The 23,361-nt window shown below is 45.1% G+C and overlaps 1 protein-coding gene across 1 annotated transcript in view; it reads left to right on the forward strand.

Annotated features, from left to right (window-relative positions):
• The window catches only part of CDC73 (cell division cycle 73), a 754,132-nt gene that overhangs the window by 95,999 nt on the left and 634,772 nt on the right, over positions 1 to 23,361 (forward strand). Inside the window, exon 7 of the mRNA XM_086964560.1 lies at positions 23,022 to 23,238. Within this exon, the coding sequence (XP_086820686.1) occupies positions 23,022 to 23,238 (217 nt within the window). The remainder of the gene's footprint in view (positions 1 to 23,021; positions 23,239 to 23,361) is intronic.

The following is a 23,361-nucleotide window of genomic DNA, read 5'->3' on the forward strand; positions in this document are numbered from 1 at the left end:
TAATCCGACATGCCGCACAGATGCGTTTCGGCGGAAGCCTCCGCCTTGCTCACTTAACTCTGCTCTAAATGGCCTACATATTTATAACACTTTACATGCTGACACATCACGAACAGACCTTACACCATGATAGGCTATTCGTAGTTATGGCAACCAGTGAGTCATGGTCAAACACACTAATGCATAGACACAGAAGATTCTGTAGTTTTTAAAGGATAAAATGGCCATGATTCATAATATGACACTGTCGGCACTTGACACATTGCAAATGTAAATATTATCATCTCAATTCTGTTAACACAATATAAAAACATGAGATCTTATGTAATGTATCGCTTAAGTCTGATTGACGTTTCTTCCAAAGTTAACATGACTGCGAGCTGATGCTGGACAATTAAATTTCATTGCGCATTGCGTAAACTATTGCAATTCATGTTGGCTCACTCTGGTGCACGTGCAAATTATTTGAATAATACATTTCAAATTCTAGTGTTTTCTGCACTTTTCATTCTCTCCAAGTGGAGTAAATTGCTACGCTGCATATACATACAAACGTTTTTGCTCATGTCTGCGCCTGACATGTGTATGACTCATCTGTTTCTGCTGTGCCTGACATATAACACCGTTGCATTGTGTTAGTGTGTGTCATACATGTTAAACCATAATATTAGCACAACTTGTGATTCTAAATTCAAAGTAAACGAAGTGTGTTTAAACCGTGCAGAGATAAAAAATGGACTGGGATCATATTGTCGGGAGGGGTCCCGCTCTGGATTATAAGTGGACAGTCAGGGCTTCGTCTGAATTCAATCCATTCGGGATTTTTGAATTTAACAACATTATATATCTTGATTCAAGACGTCGTAAGGCTAGTCTGCGGTTTCCACCCCTTGGATTTTTAGGGACACTGTCTATCACATAATAGGATATATGTTTAATATTCCCATCATGTTGGGTATTTGTGTCTGGCCACAGGATACGTTGGATCGTTGTTTGTTATGGCACGCAAATGTTGGAGAATTCTCACATGTGCTTGGTGAATAGTGCTCCCAACATAGCGTTTGCCACAACTACAGACCAGAACATATACGGCATACTCCATTTTGCATGAGTAGCCGCCCCTGATGGTATAGGGTTTTTTCCTAAAAGGTACAATGACCTCCTTCATGTTTAACCCTTGTTTGCAGGCTTTGCACTTCGTGCATTTCTTAAAGCCATTTTGTGGTGGGGGCCAAGTGACTGGTTTTTTTAGTGCAGGGGAATTACACACTAGTTGGTCACGCATGGATTTGGCCTTCCTAAATGTTAAACTCGGTCTGTTCCCATTCAGGTGTCCTATTACTGGGTCATTTCTAACCAGGGGCCAATGATTTTGCAAAATTCTCCTGACCTGGTTGTGGTACATATTGTAGCCAGTTATCATCCTTGGGGGGGGGGGTTGCCAGCCACCTTTGTTGGTGGTGTTTCATTCTCCAAGTCGTTGGCGAATAATAGATCCTTCCTGCTTTTAGTTTTGCATTTACTCTCAGCTTTTCTAAGGGTTTGTGGTTTATACCCTCTCTTACTTAATCTTTCAAATAAGTCTGTTTTGGCTTTGGTGACTCCTTCCTCTGTGCTACAATTGCGTGTCATACGCAAGCATTCTGCATATGGAATGGACTCTTTTAGTTTAGTGGGGTGGAAACTTTGTGTGTGAAGCACTGCATTGCCTGCTGTTGGTTTCCTGTAGGTTCTCGCCTGAATTCTGTCATTCTCTACATAAATTTCTATATCTAGAAATTGGAGCATTTCCTTGCTGGTGGTGCAAGTGAATTTTAAATTTAGGCTGTTCTCATTCAGGTCTCTGGCGAATGCCTCTGCACTCTCAATGGTACCCCTCCAGAGGATAAAGATATCATCGATGTAGCGCTTATATAGCACCACATTTTCTGACATGTTTACCTCGTGTTTATATATATATATATATATATATATATATTTCCTACTGGCGACCGCCAGTAGGTATATTTAGTTAGAATTTTCAGAAATCCCATAGGAAAAAAATCCTATGTCGAATATTTTTGGCGTTTGTGGACGGAATTGGCTGAAATTTTCAGGAAAATGGAACATTTTGTTTCTGAGCAGCCCATGAAAATTTGGGGGGGTTTTGTCAAGGGGGGGCGAGAAGAAAGGGGGGGCCCAAAACACGTTTTTCCCATGCAATTTTCTATAGGGCGGTTGGACTCACTTTTAGCTCGAACGGCTGAATGGATTTCCACGAAACTTGCAAAATTGTAGATATTGTTTGCCCGACGTGCCTTTGCTATGTCTCAATATATGTGCTCCAGTGGATTTTGATAAATTAACGTTAAAAAAAATATATATATCTGTAACAGCGCTCCGGTTAGCGACCCGGTTCGCGTACCTGACGCATAACAGAACTTCGCGAAGTGAAGCATATTGGCTCTCCCGTGTCTGTCAACATTCTAAACAGTCTGGAACGGCCGCCATCTTGTCAATCGGTAGGATCGAGAGACAAGAGGTGGAGAAAAACGAAGGGGGAAATTAATGAAAGGGGGCAAGGTAAACCCCTCCTGACCCCCTAGGAATCATGTGGGGGCTATTAAAGGGTCCCGTGGGGCAAACAAAAACCCCAAAAAAACGATGTTGTTTTCTAGCGCGGCAGTTGCGCTAACGGAACGTTTACCGGTTCGCGGACCGGGTCACGGCACCAAATTGAGCTAACTGGAAGCTACCCGGTGTGCGGACCGGTAGCGAAACAAAAAAAAATAATACAAAATATTTATATACATAAAAAAATTATATTAAAAACATATAACATATATTTTTCCATTAAAAGAATACATTTTACAGCTTTTGATATTTGCTATTAAAAAACCATTGAAATTCACTGAAAGAACCATAGGTTATAGACCATATATAGTTAGGAATTAGCATTTACAAAACCTTGAAAATTCACTGAAAAAACCATAGGTTATAGACCATATATAGTTAGGAATTAGCATTTACAAAACCTTATTTTACTCACACAAAACCATTGAAATTCGCATATAGTTCGTTGCACTAACTATATATTGCGCACCCGCAATCCACTGCTGATGAAGTCACATATTACATCATTCATGACATGGTCAGTGACCTCACTGATGACATCACTGATGACCACTCAAATGACATCGCTGACAACATCACTGATGACATCATTCATGTGATAATACAATGAACCTCTTCAGACTCTAATATAACCTTAGATACACTCAGTGTAAACAGACACTCACAGATTGTCACTCATCCATGGAGTTACTCATACACCTAGTCAGTCATGCAAAGAATCAATCACACCTCCATTTCCTAAACTATACAGTTATACACACCTTACTTATTCAAACATATACTAACACATATTTACTCTCTTAAACAATCACTGATACAAGTTTTCAATGATCCATGCAGCCACTCACACATTCACTGGCTCTTATACACAGTAATTTATATATGTCAACTCTCACATGTACTGTGTTTTACATATGTACTTACTTTGACATGTAGCACTGAGATATCCATTCACTCACCAATACACTCATGCACACAGTCAACCACCCATACAGCTGTTTCCACATGCAGTTTTGAACCCATACATCTAGTGAATCAACTGTTCACACATCTATGCACAGAGTCACACACCTCCCAGCCACCCACCCACACACACACACTCACTCTCCCATACGAATACTTGGGCAACCAATCAATAAACCATATAGTTACTCATATAGCTACTGATCAACACATGCAGCAGTTTACAGAACAGATATAATGATGCACAAATTAAGACCGTTTAGTCACTAACCCATGCACTCAGTGAGACACATTTAATCACTCTCTCATACAGTCAGTCATGCACCTACTAAATCCTTCATCCAGACACTTATACATCCACTCATTCTTCAATATGTAAAACATATTTTAACTTTACAGAAACATACAGTCACTGGATGATGTCATCAGTGATGTCATCAGTGATGTCACTGACCATGTCATAAATGATGTAATATGTGACATCATCAGCAGTGGATTGCGGGTGCGCGATATATGGTTAGTGCAACTAACTATATATGCAAATTTCAATGGTTTTGTGTGAGTAAAATAAGGTTTTGTAAATGCTAATTCCTAACTATATGGTCTATAACCTATGGTTTTTTCAGTGAATTTTCAAGGTTTTGTAAATGCTAATTCCTAACTATATATGGTCTATATAACCTATGGTTTTTTCAGTGAATATATATATATATATATATATTCACACAAAAAGAAGTTTACTGGGACGTTATAGTTAGCAAATAGAATTGGAAATATATATATATATATAACCTCACATTTTTAACAATCATCATAACCACAGACCATTACCTTCATTGTATGCTTACGAGCAGGCAGTTTCACCTTTGAACATTCGACTTCAGTCTTCAATTTGTCTGTGACTAATGTGGCTGTCTTCAAAAAGCAATCTACAGTCCACATTTAGGAGGTAGTCTTTTTCGGGTCAACATTTGAGGATCGACTAGTACCTGCACTTTTAGCATGTACCCAGCCTTCAGTGTCTGATATTTTCGAAACAATTCTGACCAGTAATTAATTGGTGTTTTCACTGCGATAAACTTGCAGGTTTATAATCCGTCCCCACGTTATTCCAGTTTGCCTTTGGTTCACCTGAATTGCAGGAAGCCAGAATCGCACATGCTGAGTTTCTAGAATGCCTACGACTGATAGACTATAGGGCTATTGGCAAGTGGCTTAGCACGGTGGAATCCCTATAGATCATGTGGTGCATTCCATATCATTATATGCCAATGATATGCTTCTGTACGTAAAAGCCCTCTGAGAAGAGCAGGTAGAGATGGCCCAGTTGCTCTACTCATTCGGACACTAGTCTGGGCTTCATATCAGTGCAGATAAATTGTGCACCTACTCCTTTACTGATACGCATATGGAGCGCACGCTTCGATTTGGTGACACGCAACTACAAATAGCACGACACACCTTTCGCTGCCTTGGGATTGAGGTATACTGTGACAAACGGAGACCTATTAGAGGGCAACCTAATACCTATGATTAATACGCTAAAATCCCAGGTGGCTTTTTGGGTTCATGTCACCTCTGTTGTTAGCGGGCTGTTTGGCCCTGGCAAAAATGGTGATGCTACGATGCTTATTGTACCACTTCATACATTTATCAAATATAATACTGCAAGGGTGTTAAAGTTATAATACACTATACTGATCCATCTTAAGTGTTTCTATGGCGTGTGTGATGACCACTGAGGTGCTGTTATCGTGTGATGGGAAGCAGCATATAGCAGTGTGTTGCATGAGGAAGTGTGTGAGACAGATGTATTGTGTTTTGGTTTTCAGTATGCGGGTAGCTTTGAACAGCTCTGCAGATCCCTGTTTTGGTATTTCATATGATATAGTCTGCTTAGCTGGTTACTGCACTGAGTTGTCCAGTCTGAGATTTGTGTATAGTTGTGGTCCTGAGTTGGTATGTTTGGAGGGAGAGTTAAGTGGAGGGATCTGTGGGGTGGGCATTTTTATTATCATCTCATATTTGAGTGTCGTGGGAGATGTAAAGAAGTGGCCAGAATGTATAGATATTTGTGAACTGCAGTGGTGGACAGTATTGAGGTTGCCCAAATTGTCCAGCAGTCTGTGACAGATCTCTTCAGTTATTCCATGCCTATTTATTTGGAGAAGGCTGTTGTTTGGCTGTACATTGCTGGTGATGAACAATCCTCATAGCAGATGTCTCTTATGTGAATTTAAGAGCTATAGGTTCACGTATGTCCTGGCCATGCTACTGGTCTTGGTCAATCATTTCTCTATTTCAGACCATCGACCGAGACACTAAAGACTTTATCTGGGTTGTCACTAGACCACGGCTAAAAATCTCCAAATAATGGCCCATGGACAAGACGGCCTACGCTTTCCGTGCGTATAACACTACTAAACAGCATTGCAATTGTCACAGTTGGCCATGTTGCAGACAGATACGATGAGCTGCATCCAGTGGACTGGGGCCCCAATTACTGTATAGACCTAACCCCCTTCCTCCTTCATCCTATGGTACGCTTGATCGTGACATCTTGGTTACATGCCCATAGTCTGTTACACACATGGTAGGTTACGTAATCATGCTCCTATTTGACATAATTCTGCCATTCAGGTGGGTGATGATGATGACAAACTGGGACGTTTGGCACGAGGCCAGCAGACTATTGACCAACTCTAGTTGCCTACTGCATGGTGTTCTCAAACCCTTGGGTTGGTCTTCAGGATGAATCCCACCTCCCCTCTACCTACAAATGGAAATATACCCAATTGCGCCATTGTCCGAGGAGTAAGTTAGAAGCACCACCTTTTGGGCTCTGAATGATTCCCCCTGTGCCAGCGGTATTTGACACACTGGGGTCTTTTTTAAGGTATGATAACCTATTATTATAATTGCCTCATGTTTCACCTCAATGCCAAATCTCCGCTTGATAGATTGCGTGAAGCAAGGAATTCTACATTTACTGACCCTGACTGGACAGACCTGGTTAAAAATGTCTGGATAGAGGGCCAGGGAATCCCGAATGATGTTCTGTCTATTTTATATACTCCAGGATTGGATGGTTACTGGACATCGAAAAAACTAAATGAAGTTGGTTCCTAATGCCCTCTCACACAAGCTGATAATGCTCCATGACGTGACTTACCTCCCTTCCTTAACCACTCACTAGCAGTGCTGGCTTACCACTGCGCTCACAGCTGCAAAGGTATGCACCCTCCGTCACTGGTAATCTCCACATCTCCTGCCCAAAACGAATGGATAACCAAAATGTATAAAACAGCCTCATGAGAAATTCGTAAGGTCCTAGACGGCCTGGAAGTTTGCTGCAGACTTGGTAAAACCCAGGAGTTTTGATGAAAGAATGACATCGGAGTGAATGTATCTATTATACGGTCTCTGCTCTCTGCCCCTCTTCTCTCCTCCCAGCCCCCACCTATGTCGTCCTGTCACCCCTTCCCGTGCGTCTGCTGCCTCCATGCCCCTCACTTCATTTGAATTTGAATCCTGGACACAGCAGACACACCGAGAATAGGTTACGTTCCAGTTATTCAGGCTGTTTCTGCGTGTTCAGTTTCTTGCCTTCGTTCTGTCATTGATCACACATGTACATATGGTTATCTCCCTCTTCATGATCGCTCTTACTAGTCGGTATTCCACTGGAGACAGCACCATTGTCTTTTTCCGGACGGTACTACAGCGTTTTGCTATGATTAGGATTTGCCATTGCCTATTTGCACCATGTTAATTTATCTCCTGACTTAGAACTCATGAATGAATAATATTGTCAAATGTCGCATTTATGGGTGTTTTCTTCTCATGTTTTTCTCCATTTTTTAAATACTTTTTTCATTTATGAGTGACTTTTTCCTTTTATTTTAAACCTGTGCGTCTCATAATTCGTTTACCTGGTTATATCTCTTACTGTACTCTTGTGATGGCTTAATCCACTACGATGTGATCTTTCCCCTTCTGCATGTCCTTTGTTCTGGTTGCTGGACTACTGTCAATGAAAATGTTGGGTTTTGGAAAACCTATAAATACATCAAAAAGAGGTTTACGTTAGTTTGTTGCAGACAGCTGCGTATTATGGTTTTAGTATTATTGTAGGTCATAATTGTTATATATGGAAGTACCTAACCATATAATGCCAAGGTGAACCGTGCATCAGTCCATTTTTGCTTACCTGCATCTTCAAAGAGGTTTGCTGGTTGAGTGGTTTGCAATCCGTGGGTTGTAAGATGAGAACTGTGTTTAAGGGTGTGACTGTTTTCTGTGCTCTGTTGTCGGGATGTTGGTAGTGCAGTTATCTAGGAAATAGCCATGTTTTCAACTGTCTTCGGACAGAGAAAGTAGTGCCTCCTAAGGATTTCGTATGTTAGTGTTGGTATAATAAGTGATTCAAGCCTGGGACATAGTCTTCTGTTTGGTTTGTATAGCTTGAATTTAACTTGTAGGTACAAGGTTTTGTTTCCTTCAGAGGCGTTGTGAACAATGCAGAGTGCCTTGAACATGCTATTCTAGCTATAGGTAGCCAGTGGAGTGATTGCGGAATTAGGTCATGCATTCTATTTGAAGGTGGAGAAGAAGCCTTGCAGTAGCATTTTGGATAAGCTGTGTTTTGGAGATGATCTATGGGGGTGTGCCAAGGTATAGGCTGAATGTGTGTATGCCAAGGTATAGGGTGTTGGCATAGTCCAGTTTGGAGATTATGAGCATGAGGATGGCTTAATTTATTTTGGTGTGCAAGTATGGGAAGATACGATGTATTTTTCATGGTCTAGAAGGTTCAGTTTGTGACATTGTTAGCAAACAGTATCAAGGATGGATGTGAATCCATGTTTATTCCTAGGTTTCCAACTTCTCTTGATGTAATTGGTAGGGCTTCAAGTCCCTTAGGCCACATGGTGATAGACTAGTAGTTTTGCCATTGTCCGTAGGTCATAATCTCTCTTTGAGGTATTGAATTTTAGATGGTTATTAATCATCCATCTGTATACCACAAATGCATTTATAGAGTTTTGAATTGTAGATGTATTCGGGCCACCCATTTTTAAATGATTTGGGTGTCCTCCCCATAACAAGTGAGGTTGTACAATTTAATTAGGTTTGTAAGGGGTGTAGGTAAGTTTTTAAAAAATATATTTTTATTTAGCATTTTCTTATACATCTGTTTTAGTATTTCAGTCACATATGCATCAGTCATACAGAACATCTGTTGGCAATTAGTCTTGATTGACCGCGTATACCACATCGCGAACAATTTAAACAACTTGCCCAAGCGTGTCTGAATTGTGGGGTCCCAATCATGTTAGTTCGTCCTTGTTGAGTGTCGATCGGTGTCTAGTGTGTGAGGTTAGGGGGCTTCTGAGTTTTACCAGCTATGGCATCTTCTAATGTGTACATTTGCTTGTGACTCATGAATGTGCTCACACCCTCTCCTGTGTTTGTTGCAGTCAAGTTTTCATTCTCGCCTGTGTCCTCAAACTGGCCACCACTTTCTCCCACAAATCTGCTTGTGGTTTCCTGGACTGCCATCTGTAGTCCTCTATTCTCAAAGCTGTCTGCTACACCCAGCTCAGCACCAGTGTCTTCCGCAAATTTTCGTGGCCGTATGGCGACCTCCAGTGCCTAGCAGCGTCTCTGTGGGCTATGCTTAATGCTATGTCCAGGAAGTTATTTGCCCCTTGCCTGACTGTATGCCTTTTTATATAGGCAGAGAAGGCAAATCTCTGTAGTGTGTAAACCCTTTCGGTTCAATGCATGCTCCAATTCGACTGTCTCCATTTCCCAAAAGCGTGTGATCACAGGGCAGCTCTAGTCCAATATGGGCAAAGTCCGCATCTGACAAGGTGCATCTGGAACAGTCCACTCTCATTCTTTGCCCACAAATCGACTACTTATTGTGGTCTCCCATCAGTCTTGCTTGCCTGGGAATCCATCCAGGTTCATAGCCATCATTGTTTGATAGTCTAGAGACAAGGCGATGACTGCCTAGGTGGGCTCTTTGGTGATGGCGCATCGTTCAGGTTAATACCCTGTTAAACCAGGAACGGTGCGTCGGTATTGGTGGTAGTCCCCAAGGTTTTCAGATCTCGGAAGGGCGCCATCCTCCTAACCGCCCCGTGCCCCCATCATTGGCTCTGCCCCAGTACATTCCCCCTGTCGTCACAATGTGAAGAAACCCCCATCAGTTGTTGTAGGTAAGCTCACAAGTGGTATCGCTGGCACATAGAGTGGGCGACAACTGAGTCGCCTATTTGTGCCCTTTCAGCACCAGAGGGCCAAGGCGAGCAAGCAGCCTCTGCTTCCTCTGGGGTGGGGTGTAGCATTGCTCCCAGGAGCAGTGCGATAAGGGCCCACCTCTGTGCTCATCGCAGAATTCCCCCAATTCTGCCTTTTCTAGTCCAGCTAACCAACGGGCCAGCAATTGTATCTGCTCTGCGAAAGAATGTAACTCAGTCTGGTACCCCTAGGCTACCTTCCCACAAAGATCTCTGCTTGACCTGGGTGGGCACCCTGTTGGATTTTTTTTCCTCCATTAACTTTCAAAGTATTGTATTAAGAGAACAGCACCAGCACTGCAGAATACAGCCTGGGAGGTTGGCAAAATAACCTTTCCCTTGAGTAAGAGCAAGAGGTAGTCGATGCGCCCTCTTGACTTGAGTCCAAGTCCCAGTAGCCAGATCTGGAAACACCTACTGAAACAGAGGGACTGTACACCCGTGGGTCAGAGCCTTCTCTTCCTTCAGGTATGCCAAAGACGCGTAAATTGTGCCACTGTTGGCTATTTTCAAGGTCCTCAACTTGAGTGTAAAAATACCATCCGGTTCTCGTAGACTTTAGCAAATCTAGTAGTAATTGTGTTGACCTCTTCGACTGCTGCGACCCGTTCCTGAAAGTCTGTGACGTTTAAAGACAATTAGGCGACCTTAGAGGTGACATCCAAAAGTGCTTGTTTGATCTTCCGACTTTCCGCTTTAGCTTGAAGATATTATTCCTGTGCCTCAGCTCTCAGAATAGATAGTACCTGCAGAATTGTGGACAAAGCAAGCAGCCCAGCATGACATCACTGCACCACTCTGCTCACCTGGAAACCGTTACGAGCGACTGCCGAGCACAGCCTCCACATCAAAGCGATTTTGTCTCCGTGTGTATCTGCCTGCTGCTGCCATGTCTGGCGGCTCCATTTGCAGTTCAAATTTCACCACATCACCATGGTGAGTATACGATAGCTAAAAGTCGTAGTCTGCATTTCTCCGTGTGCTTCGTGTATCCAATCAAAGCCGCGGGGAGGCATCACCAGGGTGCGCATACGGTCACCGAGCGATCTCAACGCCGAAGTCGTAGTCCTCATTTCTCCTTGTATCAAAGCAAAGCTGCGGGGGAGAGGGGAGGCATCAGCGGGCCGTGCTGTTGGGAAAGGTCAGCAGGAGGAATCTGAGCAGGCGGACTCTACGGCATCTTCCTTCCCGAAGACCGTTCAATAAAACTATTTCCAGGCAGTCTGTAATGTGAAATATGTAAACGCTATGCCACTTTGAAGTATCAAGGATCAGTTAGTGATTGGCAGCTCATCGTTTGTGCACCGAGAAGAGTGAGAGTTGGGTTTGTTGATAAATATCCTAAGCATTTCTGTCTCTGTGGGTGCAACTTTGTAGGAACTGTTTGAGGAGCCGGCCTCCAAATTTGTTTGCCAAGGTACAACCTTCAGGCCCATCACCTGTGTACATGCACTTCTTAGGAAGTCTTTCTAGAGGGAAGCTATGTGAAGAAAGATAATCTTGGCACAAACTTTAATTGGGTTAATTTTCTTTCTGTTGGATATTTGATCTTGTGTAGATACCTCATTGCCCCACACTTTTTTTTCCTGGCTTTTCTATAGCATTTATTCTTTGAAGTAGCAGGTCTGTTGCAGGGATTCTGCACATATACAGAATTATGCACAGGAACCTGAGCCTTCAGTGTATTGTGGTGTACCAAAAACACGCCTCAGGGCCCAGAACCCTTATCCGGCTAGCTATAGTATTGCATTTGTTCTCCGTACTACAGCAGAGCTACCAATGATTGGATATCCTAGAACATGCGACTCGGGGCTCTCAGAATTCGTGAGAACAAGACACTCTTTCGCTTAGACGCACATACCTGTTCACAATGCGAGTAACCAGAGACACTGTATAGTTTAAAATGTTTATTTTAACTAACATGCTCTGTGATGCAGCGCTTTACCCCCCCCCCCCGTGCTACAAGCTATGTTTATTATTTAAGTGGAAGACCTCTGAGCTTGGATGGTGGAACCCCCTACCTCAAGTCTTAGATGATGGAATTTAAATCTCTGGATAATCAGCTCTTCCTCAGGAAAGGTATTCTCCAAGTGTGTCTAACTTGCATGACGTGCAATATTAAAAGCCTGCAAAGTGAGTAGCGCAGCTGTGTTCGTTGTTATGTCTTTATGTGTGTTGGACGGACCAAAGCCGATAAACCAGTGAAGTTGTTTTTCTGGCCTTGAACAAGATGTGCAGACGAGAACTCTGAGCACAGCAGAAATAGTGAAAGGCAGACAGTTCCCATTCGAAGCAGTAATAGCAAAAGGGTTTACGGGAGCTAAAGCATGTAGTGTCGTTGATGCAGAGCACAAACTAATGCTAACTTAACAGCGTCCGCTGGCACCCCTGAACCCTCACGACAGTTTAACTGATGACATTGACTCGGGGCACAAATACAATCTAATCAACTGATTATGTGAAAGGTACTAGTGTAAAAGCTTCAGATCTAGCCTGAATTCATCCCCCCCACATGCAGATTTTTTTAAGGCGAGGCATCTGCAGGAAAATGTCTTAATCTTCTGAAAAGCAGAATAAGTACTTTATGGGTCCTGGCCTGTATTGCTCAGCTATTTAACTACTACAATTGCTGTTACTTGTTTGTCACTTTTGTACTTTTTGTTCCAAGAGATTTTATTTATTTAAGTTAAAAAAACTTTATACAGCAAAAATATCAAGTGTACAGTGTCAAATTAGAAGCAGATCTAGTTCCACTTTTTCTTAAATCCTAAAAGTTTCCCACTACCCTTTCTCTTTCCCACCCCCAGAGTGGATGTCTGGGCCACCTCCTTGACATACATTCAAGCCAATTCAACATTAAGAGTTATCAACAGTGAAAATCTCCTTGTTATATTTTCAAACACATATTGGCCATCACGTAAAAGAGATCCGATTAAATACGGTAAGGTTCTGTTGATAGTAATGACCTTAGTGAATTTGGGCATGCTAATAGCATCCCTTTGTGCAATAAATAATCTACCAGTGGTTGCCACAACTTTTCTCCCCTTTCATTTATATCCCAAGTGAGCTAGCAAGTCCATAGTTTTGCAGCCCGTTTCTGTATGAATCAGCATGTAATACAAAGAGCAATCAATTTTTTGACTGATGAAACCATATTTAGAGTGCCTGGATACCTTCACGGGTGACGAGCAGCGCTTTACAAATCTACTGATTGATTGAGAATCAATCTCCTTTCGGATAAATGCTTTTTTAGTAGTACATCAGTTGGAAAAAGGCCAGTAAGATAGTTGCTAATGTATGTTTTAGAAGGTAGAAACAAACACCAGGTGTCAGACTGGATCTGGAAAACTTCAAAGCAACCAGACTTTGGTACAGGATGCTTGTAATCCTGCATCTCGCCCAAGCGGGATTTCAAAGATGGTGCCCGCGACAGGCCATCCGGAAGAGTAGGTCGGCGGTCGAGTTGGCGAGGCACCAGAATGTCTAAAGGAAGGAAGTGGGAATATCCCGGTTGTCGAGGAGGAAGAGAACGTCGACTCAAAGGATAGAGGAGCAGAGACACCGGAGACCCTGAAGACAGGACGGACCAGCCTGCAGGAAGACGTCCCAGTAGAGGGAACACACACTACCGCCTAGAGGCACCGGGAGCAGGTCTGACCGACCCAGGGTTGAAGTGGGCGGTGAGTCCCCTACTGCCACAACCCAGGAGGGCTGTGGCCTGAGGTAAGTACCCTTCATGCAATATCGCACTACTCGGTGGTGGAGGTCGGGACACTAAGCGCCTTCGTGACAATATAGGGGTTCACTGCATCCTTTTTGTCACTTACTGGCCCAAATAGCACATGTCCCGGGTGAAGGTGACGGTACTGACTGAAGAGTGGGTTAAGACACCATTACTGATTGTTTGTTTTTGTCTTGAGGGTCACATATAAACTTCTCCTTCTCTGACCTGGTGGGACGACAAAACCAGCCTAAAGAGAGAGAAAACACTAAAGCACACGGACATTGGCTCCCCTGTCAAGAAAGAACATTCCACTATACCTTGTTTAAAGACCCTAGCCTTTCACCTATCCAGAAAAACCCCTGTAATCATCAGGCAGGCCAATAAAACCCTGAGGAACACTACTTCTGACTAGGGGCCAGATGTAGGTAATTCCGATTTACCGACTCTTAAATACCGACTCATACAGAATCTGTATTTAAGAGTCGGTAAATTGGAAGGAGGCAGATGTAGGTAAAAAATTTCCGATTCTGTAAGAGTCGGTATTTACCGATTCTGTAAATACCGAATCTGTATGTTCGAGGCATGTGGGCTGCTGAATTCATATCTGTGCATAGATCGCCGCCTAGTGTTGGGTCCGGATGATTGCACATTGTTGTCCTGGAAGAGTCTTCGAAGTATCACGAGATAGGTGGCTCCTCCCCTGGACTACAGTGCGCATGGGCATCCTCTCCATCCTCAGATTGGTTTTTTCCGCCATTGGGTTTGGATGTTCAAATCTTAGCTCAAGTTAGGAAACTTTTTCTCAAAGCCAAAAGGCTTTCGCGAGCGTCGGTATCGTTTCGATCGGTATCGATAACATTTTATCTACAGGACATCGACTATCGGACGGCTTCCTTCACCTCTCGCATCGAGTTTCATCGACGATGGAGAGTCGAGGCCTTTTCAAAAGGTGTCCGCTTTGTAACGCCAAATATGCACACAACGACGTCCACCCTGTGTGCAACAAATGCTTGTCACCGGACCACAATGAAGACCAATGTACGGCCTGTGCCCGGTTTAGATCGAAGAAGACTCTTCGGACCCGACGCGCGGCTCGATTGGAATCGAAGAGGCCTGTGCCGGAATCAGATAATATCTTCGGGACCGAAGACGAAGAAGTCGTCGAGATCCCGGACCAAGATAACCCATCGGAGCAGAGATCTGCGCATGGATCCGACTGAGGCCGATGAGGAGGAATATCTGGAAGAAGAGGAGACTTATGAAGTCGTCGACGAGGTAGGAGACGTCGACGTTCAGGCCCTTGGGGCCGAGGAAGATAGCTCAGATGAGCTAGGCCCAACCGTCGATACAGGGGCCGATGGACATAATATCAATACGGCTCAGGTCGAGGGATCGCCACAAGGCCTTACCCAAGATCTACCTTCCAGTTCAACAGCCCCGCAAAAAGGCCCGGCTTCGAACATTTTAATTGAGTCATCGGTTTCGAAACCAACTTTGGTTGATCTCAGCAAAACGAAACTAAACCGAAGCCGCACAGTCTAAATCGAAACCGAAAGTGCAACTGGCTCTAGTCGGCGCCAAGGCCTCGAAGCCCTCGGGGCCGACGAAACAGATGAGGGACTTCGATGCGGGGAGCTTCCAGAAGGCCCTCGACTCGAGTAGCGGGGCACCAAAGACCAAGGTGAAGGTCGTCGAGTCGAAGACGTCGGCGCCGAAGGGAGCCGCTACGCAGCTCGAATCGAGACAAGGCTCCAATCCTCCATCTGTGACGGGACCGGAGACGAACGTCGGTTCCACGTCAGATGCCGACGCGGCGCATGCGGCGCATAAGGCCCAAGTCATGGCCCTACACACCATGGAGTCGATTCACAGAATCAAAGGCAAGACTTCGACGGCTGGACCGAAGAAAGCCACGACTACCAGGTAGGTCGCCGCGCTCGCAACGTCGGCGCCAATAAAATACGGTTTACCACCGGCAGTGCGGCCGAAGATGTTCGAGCCGAAACAGTGCATCGGCATCATAAAGAAGCCTGCATTGACCCAAAAGCCTGCAAAGGGGACCGAGGAACGGGAACCAAAACAGTTCATTGACTCGGAAACAGGAAGACTGTCTCTCTACAAAAGGAAAATAGTCCCTGAAAAGCCCATGGAGTCTTTCAGGATTCCTCTAAAAAAAAAAAAGGGATCACCTGCGTCACCAGTGATGGTCGAACACTTGCAGACATATGAGCAGGAGCCTCAATCCTTTTCCCCTACATACTCAGATGCAGGGGCAGGTGACGATGATACTCAAGGTGATGGCGATGTGATGGACACTGATCGTGATGATCTGAACCAGACATGGGCAGAGCCTGCTGACCCAGGAGACCCGCAACATGACCCTGATACTACAGTCTACAATGTCAAAACGTCTCCGACTGAAGACACTACAGCTTTCAACACTCTGATTGAAAGAGCTGCGTTAAATCAAGACATTGAACTTCATAGTGATACTGTGGAAGTGGACTTCCTTGTGGACACATTCTCATCTTCCGAAAAAAGTGTAAAGACACTACCAATGCTCATGGGTGTTCTTAAACACGCCAAGGACATTTTTAAAGAAAATACTAGAGCACGGGTAGTTAACCCAAGGATAGAAAAGAAGTATAGGCCGGCACCCGTGGATCCTGCCTATATTAAAGGACAATTGCCTTCAGACTCTATGGGTGTTGCCAATGCCAGAAAGAGGGCAAATTCGCAAACAGGAGATGCGCCTCCGCCTGATAAGGAATCAAAGATACTGGAAACGTCTGGCAAAAGAGTTGCAGCACAGGCTGCAAACATTTGGCGCATTGCTAATACTCAGGCGCTTCTGGCCAGAAATGATAGGGCCCACTACGATACTTTATTGCAGCACCTCCCAGAACAATTCAAGGAAGGAGCAGAGCTGTTGGTTCAGGAAGGGAAGCTGATCTCCAACGCTTCCATCAAGTGTGCACTAGACACAGCTGACACTACACTAGCGTCATGCTAAGGCGACATGCTTGGTTGAGAATATCTGGTTTCAAACCAGAAATACAGACCACCATTCTTAATCAGCCAGTTAACACTGACTTCTTGTTTGGCCCAGAAGTTGATGCCACCCTAGAAAAAATAAAAAAAGGACACGGAAACTGCAAAATGCTTGGGGGCTCTGCAGTCGCAGCAGTTTCGGGGTGGTTCCTTTCGTCGATCCAATAACCGAGGACCGTCAAGGGGCCAAAACACCCAACAAACGCAGTACAACAAGGGAGGTACACAATCCACCTACAATAAAAATCCCAGAGGTGGATATAGAGGAAATAACATCAAAGGCAGAGGAAGAGGAAACAACAACTCCAGATCCTCTGCCAATACCAAACAGTGACGCCTTGTCACTGTCCCCCGACCATCTAACACCTGTCGGGGGGAGACTACAACAGTTCCTGTCTGTATGGAAATCAATCACCACAGACAGGTGGGTAAGATATATTGTACAGTACGGGTATTGTCTAGAGCTTACAGCCACTCCACCCAACATACCTCCAAGACCCCGTCCTATGTCCGCAGAGCACTTACACTTATTGCAGCAAGAGGTCATCAGTATGCTGCAAAAAGGAGCCATAGAGCTTGTGCCTCTAGCGGAACAAGGGTCGAGGGTGTACTCTCTGTACTTCTTAATTCCAAAAAAGGACGGGTCTCTCAGGCCCATACTTGACCTAAGACCTCTGAACCAATACATTCTGTCGGAGCATTTTCACATGCTCACCTTACAGCAAGTCCTACCGCTTTTAAGTCAGGGAGATTTCTTCGCAACACTGGATCTCAAAGATGCGTACTTCCACATACCCATACACCCCTCCCACAGAAAGTATCTCAGGTTCACCATTCAGGATCAACACTACCAGTTCAAAGTCCTCCCCTTCGGAGTGAAGACGGTGCCCAGAGTATTCACCAAGTGTCTGGCGACGGTGGCGGCACACCTCAGGAGACAGCACATGTCTACCCTTATCTGGACGACTGGCTTATTCAAGCAAAGTCAGCCCAGCTGTGTGCCAGCCACATGTCCCACACCATTCACCTCCTTCACGATCTGGGATTCTCACTGAATTACCCAAAGTCACATCTTCAACCCGCCCACGTGCGGCAGTACCTGGGTGCGACAATAGACACTCTGGCAGCCACTGCTCAGCCAAATTCAGTGAGGATAAACAGCATGCAATTGCTGATACAAAAATTCAGACCTCCACGCTCCCTTCAGGCGCGAGTGTTCATGCAGCTGATAGGCATGATGGCCTCCTGCATCTTCATAGTCCCGCACGCGAGACTACATATGCGCCCGCTTCAGGAGTGCTTGGCACGTCAGTGGAACCAGGCTCAAGGGCAGTTGAAAGACCTAGTGTTGGTGAGCGGTCGGGCATACAACTCTCTGCATTGGTGGAATCCACGCAACCTTTGCAAGGGCCGACCGTTCCAAGAGCCTGTACCACAGATAATACTAACAACGGACGCGTCTCTCCAGGGATGGGGAGCTCATGTTCTCCATTACACAGTGCAGGGACTATGGACGACACAGCAGAAGAAGATGCACATCAACCTTCTAGAGCTGATGGCAATCTTCATGGCAATGAAAGCTTTCAAAGTACATCTGTGCAACAAAGTTGTGTTGATCCGGACGGACAACATGACTGCCATGTACTACTTACAGAAGCAGGGAGGAACACACTCTTTACAGTTGTCTCACCTGGCTCAAAGCTTGTGGAAGTGGGCCATTCAGAGGAACATGTTCCTCATGGCAGAACACTTCTCGGGCAAGGACACAGCCACCAGATGCACGAGTGGGAGATACATCCATCAGTACTCCAACCGTACTTCCAGCAATGGGGTCATCCACATATAGACCTGTACAAGGGAAAACTCAAAATGCCAAAGCTTCGCAAGCAGGTTCCCACACCCACAGTCGCAAGGCAATGCGATATGGATGAACTGGTCAGGCAAATTTGCGTACGCTTTTCCCCCAGCACCTTTGATACCGCTGGTGGCACGCAAACTACGGCAACACTCGATGAACCTCATCCTGGTTGCTCCACTGTGGGCACGCCAACCATGGTACACCACGTTTCTGGAAGTATCCATGGTGCCGCATTAACAGCTACGCCTCACACCCAGGTTTTTGACTCAGAACCATGGAGACATTCCGCATCCAAATCCGCAACCGCTCAACCCGGCGATCTGGCTCCTGAAGTCCTAGAATTTGGCTACCTCAACTTGCGGCTGGAATGTATGAATATCATCAAGGAGGCAAGACGGCCCACAACCAGAGCATGCTATGCGGCTAAATGGAAAAGGTTTGTCGTATATTGTGCCAACAATGACATTAACCCACTGGATGCATCCATTCAGAACATAATCTGTTATTTGTTGCATTTATACAGATGTAATCTAGCGTACAGTTCCATTCGCATACATTTATCCGCCATAGCAGCCTATCTTCAGAACAGGCAGCACCTCTCCTTATTCAGAGTGCCTGCCATTAAAGCTTTTCTGGAGGGACTTAAGAGTGATCCCTCCCAGACACCCACCGTCACCAGTCTGGAACCTGAATGTAGTCCTCACCAGGCTCATGGGACCACCTTTTTGAACCTCTACACTCTTGTGAGCTTCAATTTCTGACTTGGAAAGTTGCTTTCCTAGTGGCCATTACCTCGCTAAGGAGAGTTAGTGAACTCCAGGCACTCACCATCCAAGAGCCATTCATCCAGGTCCATGCAAATAGGGTGGTATTACGCACCAACCCTACATTTATGCCTAAAGTGATTTCGCAGTTCCACATAAACCAGACCATAGAACTGCCAGTTTTCTTTCCCAATCCGGAAAATGTCGCAGAGAGATCCCTACACACGTTGGATGTCAAAAGGGCTCTAATGTACTATATAGACAGAACGAAGGATTTCAGAAAAACAAAACAGCTTTTCGTTGCCTTTTCTCCACAACACAAAGGCAACACCATTTCCAAAGCAGGGATAGCCAGGTGGATCGTTAAATGTATACAGATTTGCTATGCCAAGGCTAAACGCACACTAACCATTCCACCACGAGCACACTCCACACGTAAGTTAGGAGCGTCCATGGCTTTCCTGGGGAATATTCCTTTAGAAGAGATATGTAAGGCAGCCACTTGGTCCACCACACATACATTTACCAAACACTACTGCGTAGATGTGCATTCTAAACAGCAGGCAGCTGTAGGATAGGCTGTTCTCAAAACTCTTTTTCAGACTGCTGCAGCTGGCACGGGCAGCCGCCGCTAACAGGGGGGACTGCTATGCAATCTATGCACAGATATGAATTCAGCAGCCCACATTCCTCGAACCGAATATGCTACTTACCAGTATGCATCTGTTCTTGGCATGTAGGGCTGCTGACATTCATATCGCCCACCCTCCTCCCCGGCGCCTGTAGCAGCTGTAGCATTCAGAATTACTATCTAGCATGGTCATCGCTCACTGTATTGCACTCCATCTCTGCCACAATGGCGAAAAACAATCTGAGGATGGAGAGGATGCCCCTGCGCACTGTAGTCCAGGGGAGGAGCCACCTATCTCGTGATACTTCGAAGACTCTTCCTGGACAACAATGTGCAATCATCCGGACCCAACACTAGGTGGCGATCTATGCACAGATATGAATGTCAGCAGCCCTACATGCCAAGAACAGATGCATACTGGTAAGTAGCATATTCGTTCCCATTGATTCCTATGGGCCTTGAAGCCCATAGGATTCAATGTGAAATACAGATTCGGTATTTACAGAATCGGTAAATACCGAATCCTGGCAGGGGAAACGGGGTGTCACTTCGACACCCTGTAGCACCCCAAATGCAGGCTTGTGTGCCATGTGGCACACATACATGCCCTAAGGGCATGTCTGTGTGTCACATGGCATAGGTGTACATGCACAGATGTGCATGTACACTGGAATTCGGTATTTTACCACCCAATAGGATTGGGTGGTAAAATAAGAAATCCTAAGGGCCTGTGGCACTGCAAACTGTGCCACCTACATATGGATTTACAGAATCGGTATATTTACCGATTCGGTAAAATACCGAAGTGGTAAATTTACCGAATCGGTAAATATACCGATTCTGTAAATTCTGACCCACCTACATCTCAAAAGCCAAATACCGGTCGGTAACGACCGGTATTTGGCTACCTACATCTGGCCCTTAGTGTCTTATATGCCCAGATGACCACAGTGCTGGATTCAGTCTGTGCCGGAATTGATGTTAGGCGATGCCACCCAGGCCATAAAGTGCTTGCTCCAGTGCATCGAGGCCTGGTCTGTTTTTTCTGCGTCTTTAACGTGGATCTGGAGCATCCCCTCCAAATTTTCAAATAAAAGCAGTACCACGGTCTCCTCCCAAGACGTCCGTCCTTAAACTGTGTAGGACTGTGAGGGACATTTGTCCATAACTCCCCCCTGCCTGTAGATCTATGTTGTTTTGTGTTCCGACAGTGACTATAAGATCTGCTCCTTTCGCCTCCACACATATCCCAAGGTAATCAAGGAGCAAGAGTTCAAACTGGTTATTACCCAGGCAAAGGAGGAACACCGGCGCTGGACGCTTTCCCAGCACCATTCCCACTCTCCATCTTAATCTTCGACTAAGAAGAAGAGAAAACTAGGAGAAAGGAGAAGAAGCATTCCAGGAATAAGTGTCTTTGTCACTCTGTCTCCCACAGGACCTTTGTTGAACTGGATCTTGTCGACCTTATGCAAACGGATCCTCTGTGCAGCCCTGTTCCTCCTCTGGACCCGACTCCAGACACGCCTCTATTCCTGCAGCCTTCGGTGCTGGCACTTACATCTTCTGAACTTTTGATGCTGGCCCCGGCCTTTCCCGAGTCCCTGGCTCATTGATCAGATGCGATGGCATCCCTGACTGTGATGTATTCTATCTTCGCAAACGCCTCCGCGCCATCCGGTGCACTTTTGGGCCCGATTGCTCCATCGCATAGAAACTCTTCATGCCCTTTAAGCAATCGCCCCTCAGCGCCACACTTCTTGAGGTGGCATCATCACCAGATTGTTTTGATCCAGTACTCCTCTGTGCCGCAACTGATCCTGGGGAGGGCGCCACCCCCAATGCCACCTTCTCCGGCTCCAGATAGGATGCCAAGTGTCAGATCCGTTTACCGCAGGGAGGCCTAGAATTTGCAGGAAGAGGAGGTTCATAGAGCACATCTCCATGAAATATTTGGGTTGGATTCTGACACTGTGGAGTACTACCCTACTGGTGACCCGGATCAGGACCCCCTTAAATTCCAGGGCCTTTCTTCAGCCAATGGTTTAAATATTTTACCTGGGCTGGCTATGGACTTCTCCCATGGAGCCACCAACACCGGAAGTAGTTTTGTTGCACAAGATCATGTTAAAGGCTGCAGAGGTTTTAGACTTAGTTGCAAACGATTGAAACACCATCCTCAGTGAGGTTCTCCTGCGTTCCTCAATGACTCGGGAACCCCTTTTCCCCTTCAGCGAGGCTCTTCTGTAATCCATCGTGGTGGCATAGGAGAAGCTTTACTCTGCATCGGTGGTCTGTTTGCTTGTGACCTTCGGTTATCGCTCGGCTCCTCGTGATCATGTGGCAGTATTTTAGTACTGCATTCCATGCCAACCTGCTCTTTCACCTCAAAGGCTTGGAAACTGATGTTGATGTGCCAGGGCTGGCGCTTTATGGCCGCAGAGGTGTCCAGCGCCATCTGCCGGCGACCTTGTTACTTTCCATTCTGACGCCTGGGGATTGTTCTACAGATGAGGTATCTGCAGGTAAATAAGGTATCCACCAGAAACATAGTTACCGCAGGTAAGTATTTTTTTCATTCTTGGGCAAAGCTACATTGCTTCTATATATTGGAGAGGAGACCTTTGGGGAGGAACACGTCAGAAAATGCTTTTCATAGAAGGTCGGCTGCCTAATTGCCGCTGTTTTATTAGAAAGTAGGGCCCCATGTCTCCGTTGAAAGCAGCACATGTGCTCTGTTTCTTTTAATTTAATATCCTGTTTGCTCTGTTGGAAGGATTTAATTTCATTCCCCTGAAACAAATCACTCCATGTTAGACAGCCTCCCTTTTCCCAGGCCTCAAAATCAGCACCAGCTAGCCCAGGTGAAAAGTCCGTTAAGAGCAAACGGTGATGTTAATTATGTAAGATTGGAAAACCCAACTTAGGGCATAGAAGTTCCGAAAAATACAAAGGGACTTTTTATATACAAGTATTCAAATGCAACCTTTTTAAGATTGGTGGTTGTTAAATTATGCATGTGCAAAGGTGTTGAAGGTAGCTTCGGTCTTATAGCACCTTAAAAATTGAAGCAAAAAAGTTAAATGCAGCACCTGTTTTTTACTATTAGATCCCTTTCTGAAGCCATGTCTGTTGAAAAGATTGCATCAATCAAGGCAAAAATCATTGCCAAGAAAAGGTCCACCATCAAGACTGACTTGGATGATGACATCACTGCCTTAAAACAAAGAAGTTTTGTTGATGCAGAAGTGGATGTTACCAGGGACATTGTCAGCAGGGAACGAGTGTGCAGGACAAGAACTACAATTTTACAAAGCACAGGCAAGGTAAGGACCTAACTAGTTTCCTTTCGGAGTAAAATTGGCCTGCTAAATATTTAGGATTCTAATTCTGGGTCTCAAATTATGTATGAAACTGCTCTCACCAAAAAAAGATCAACGAGGTACACT

This window comes from Lissotriton vulgaris, chromosome 1_1 (assembly GCF_964263255.1).
Source record: "Lissotriton vulgaris chromosome 1_1, aLisVul1.2, whole genome shotgun sequence".
Classification (NCBI taxonomy): Eukaryota; Metazoa; Chordata; class Amphibia; order Caudata; family Salamandridae; genus Lissotriton; species Lissotriton vulgaris.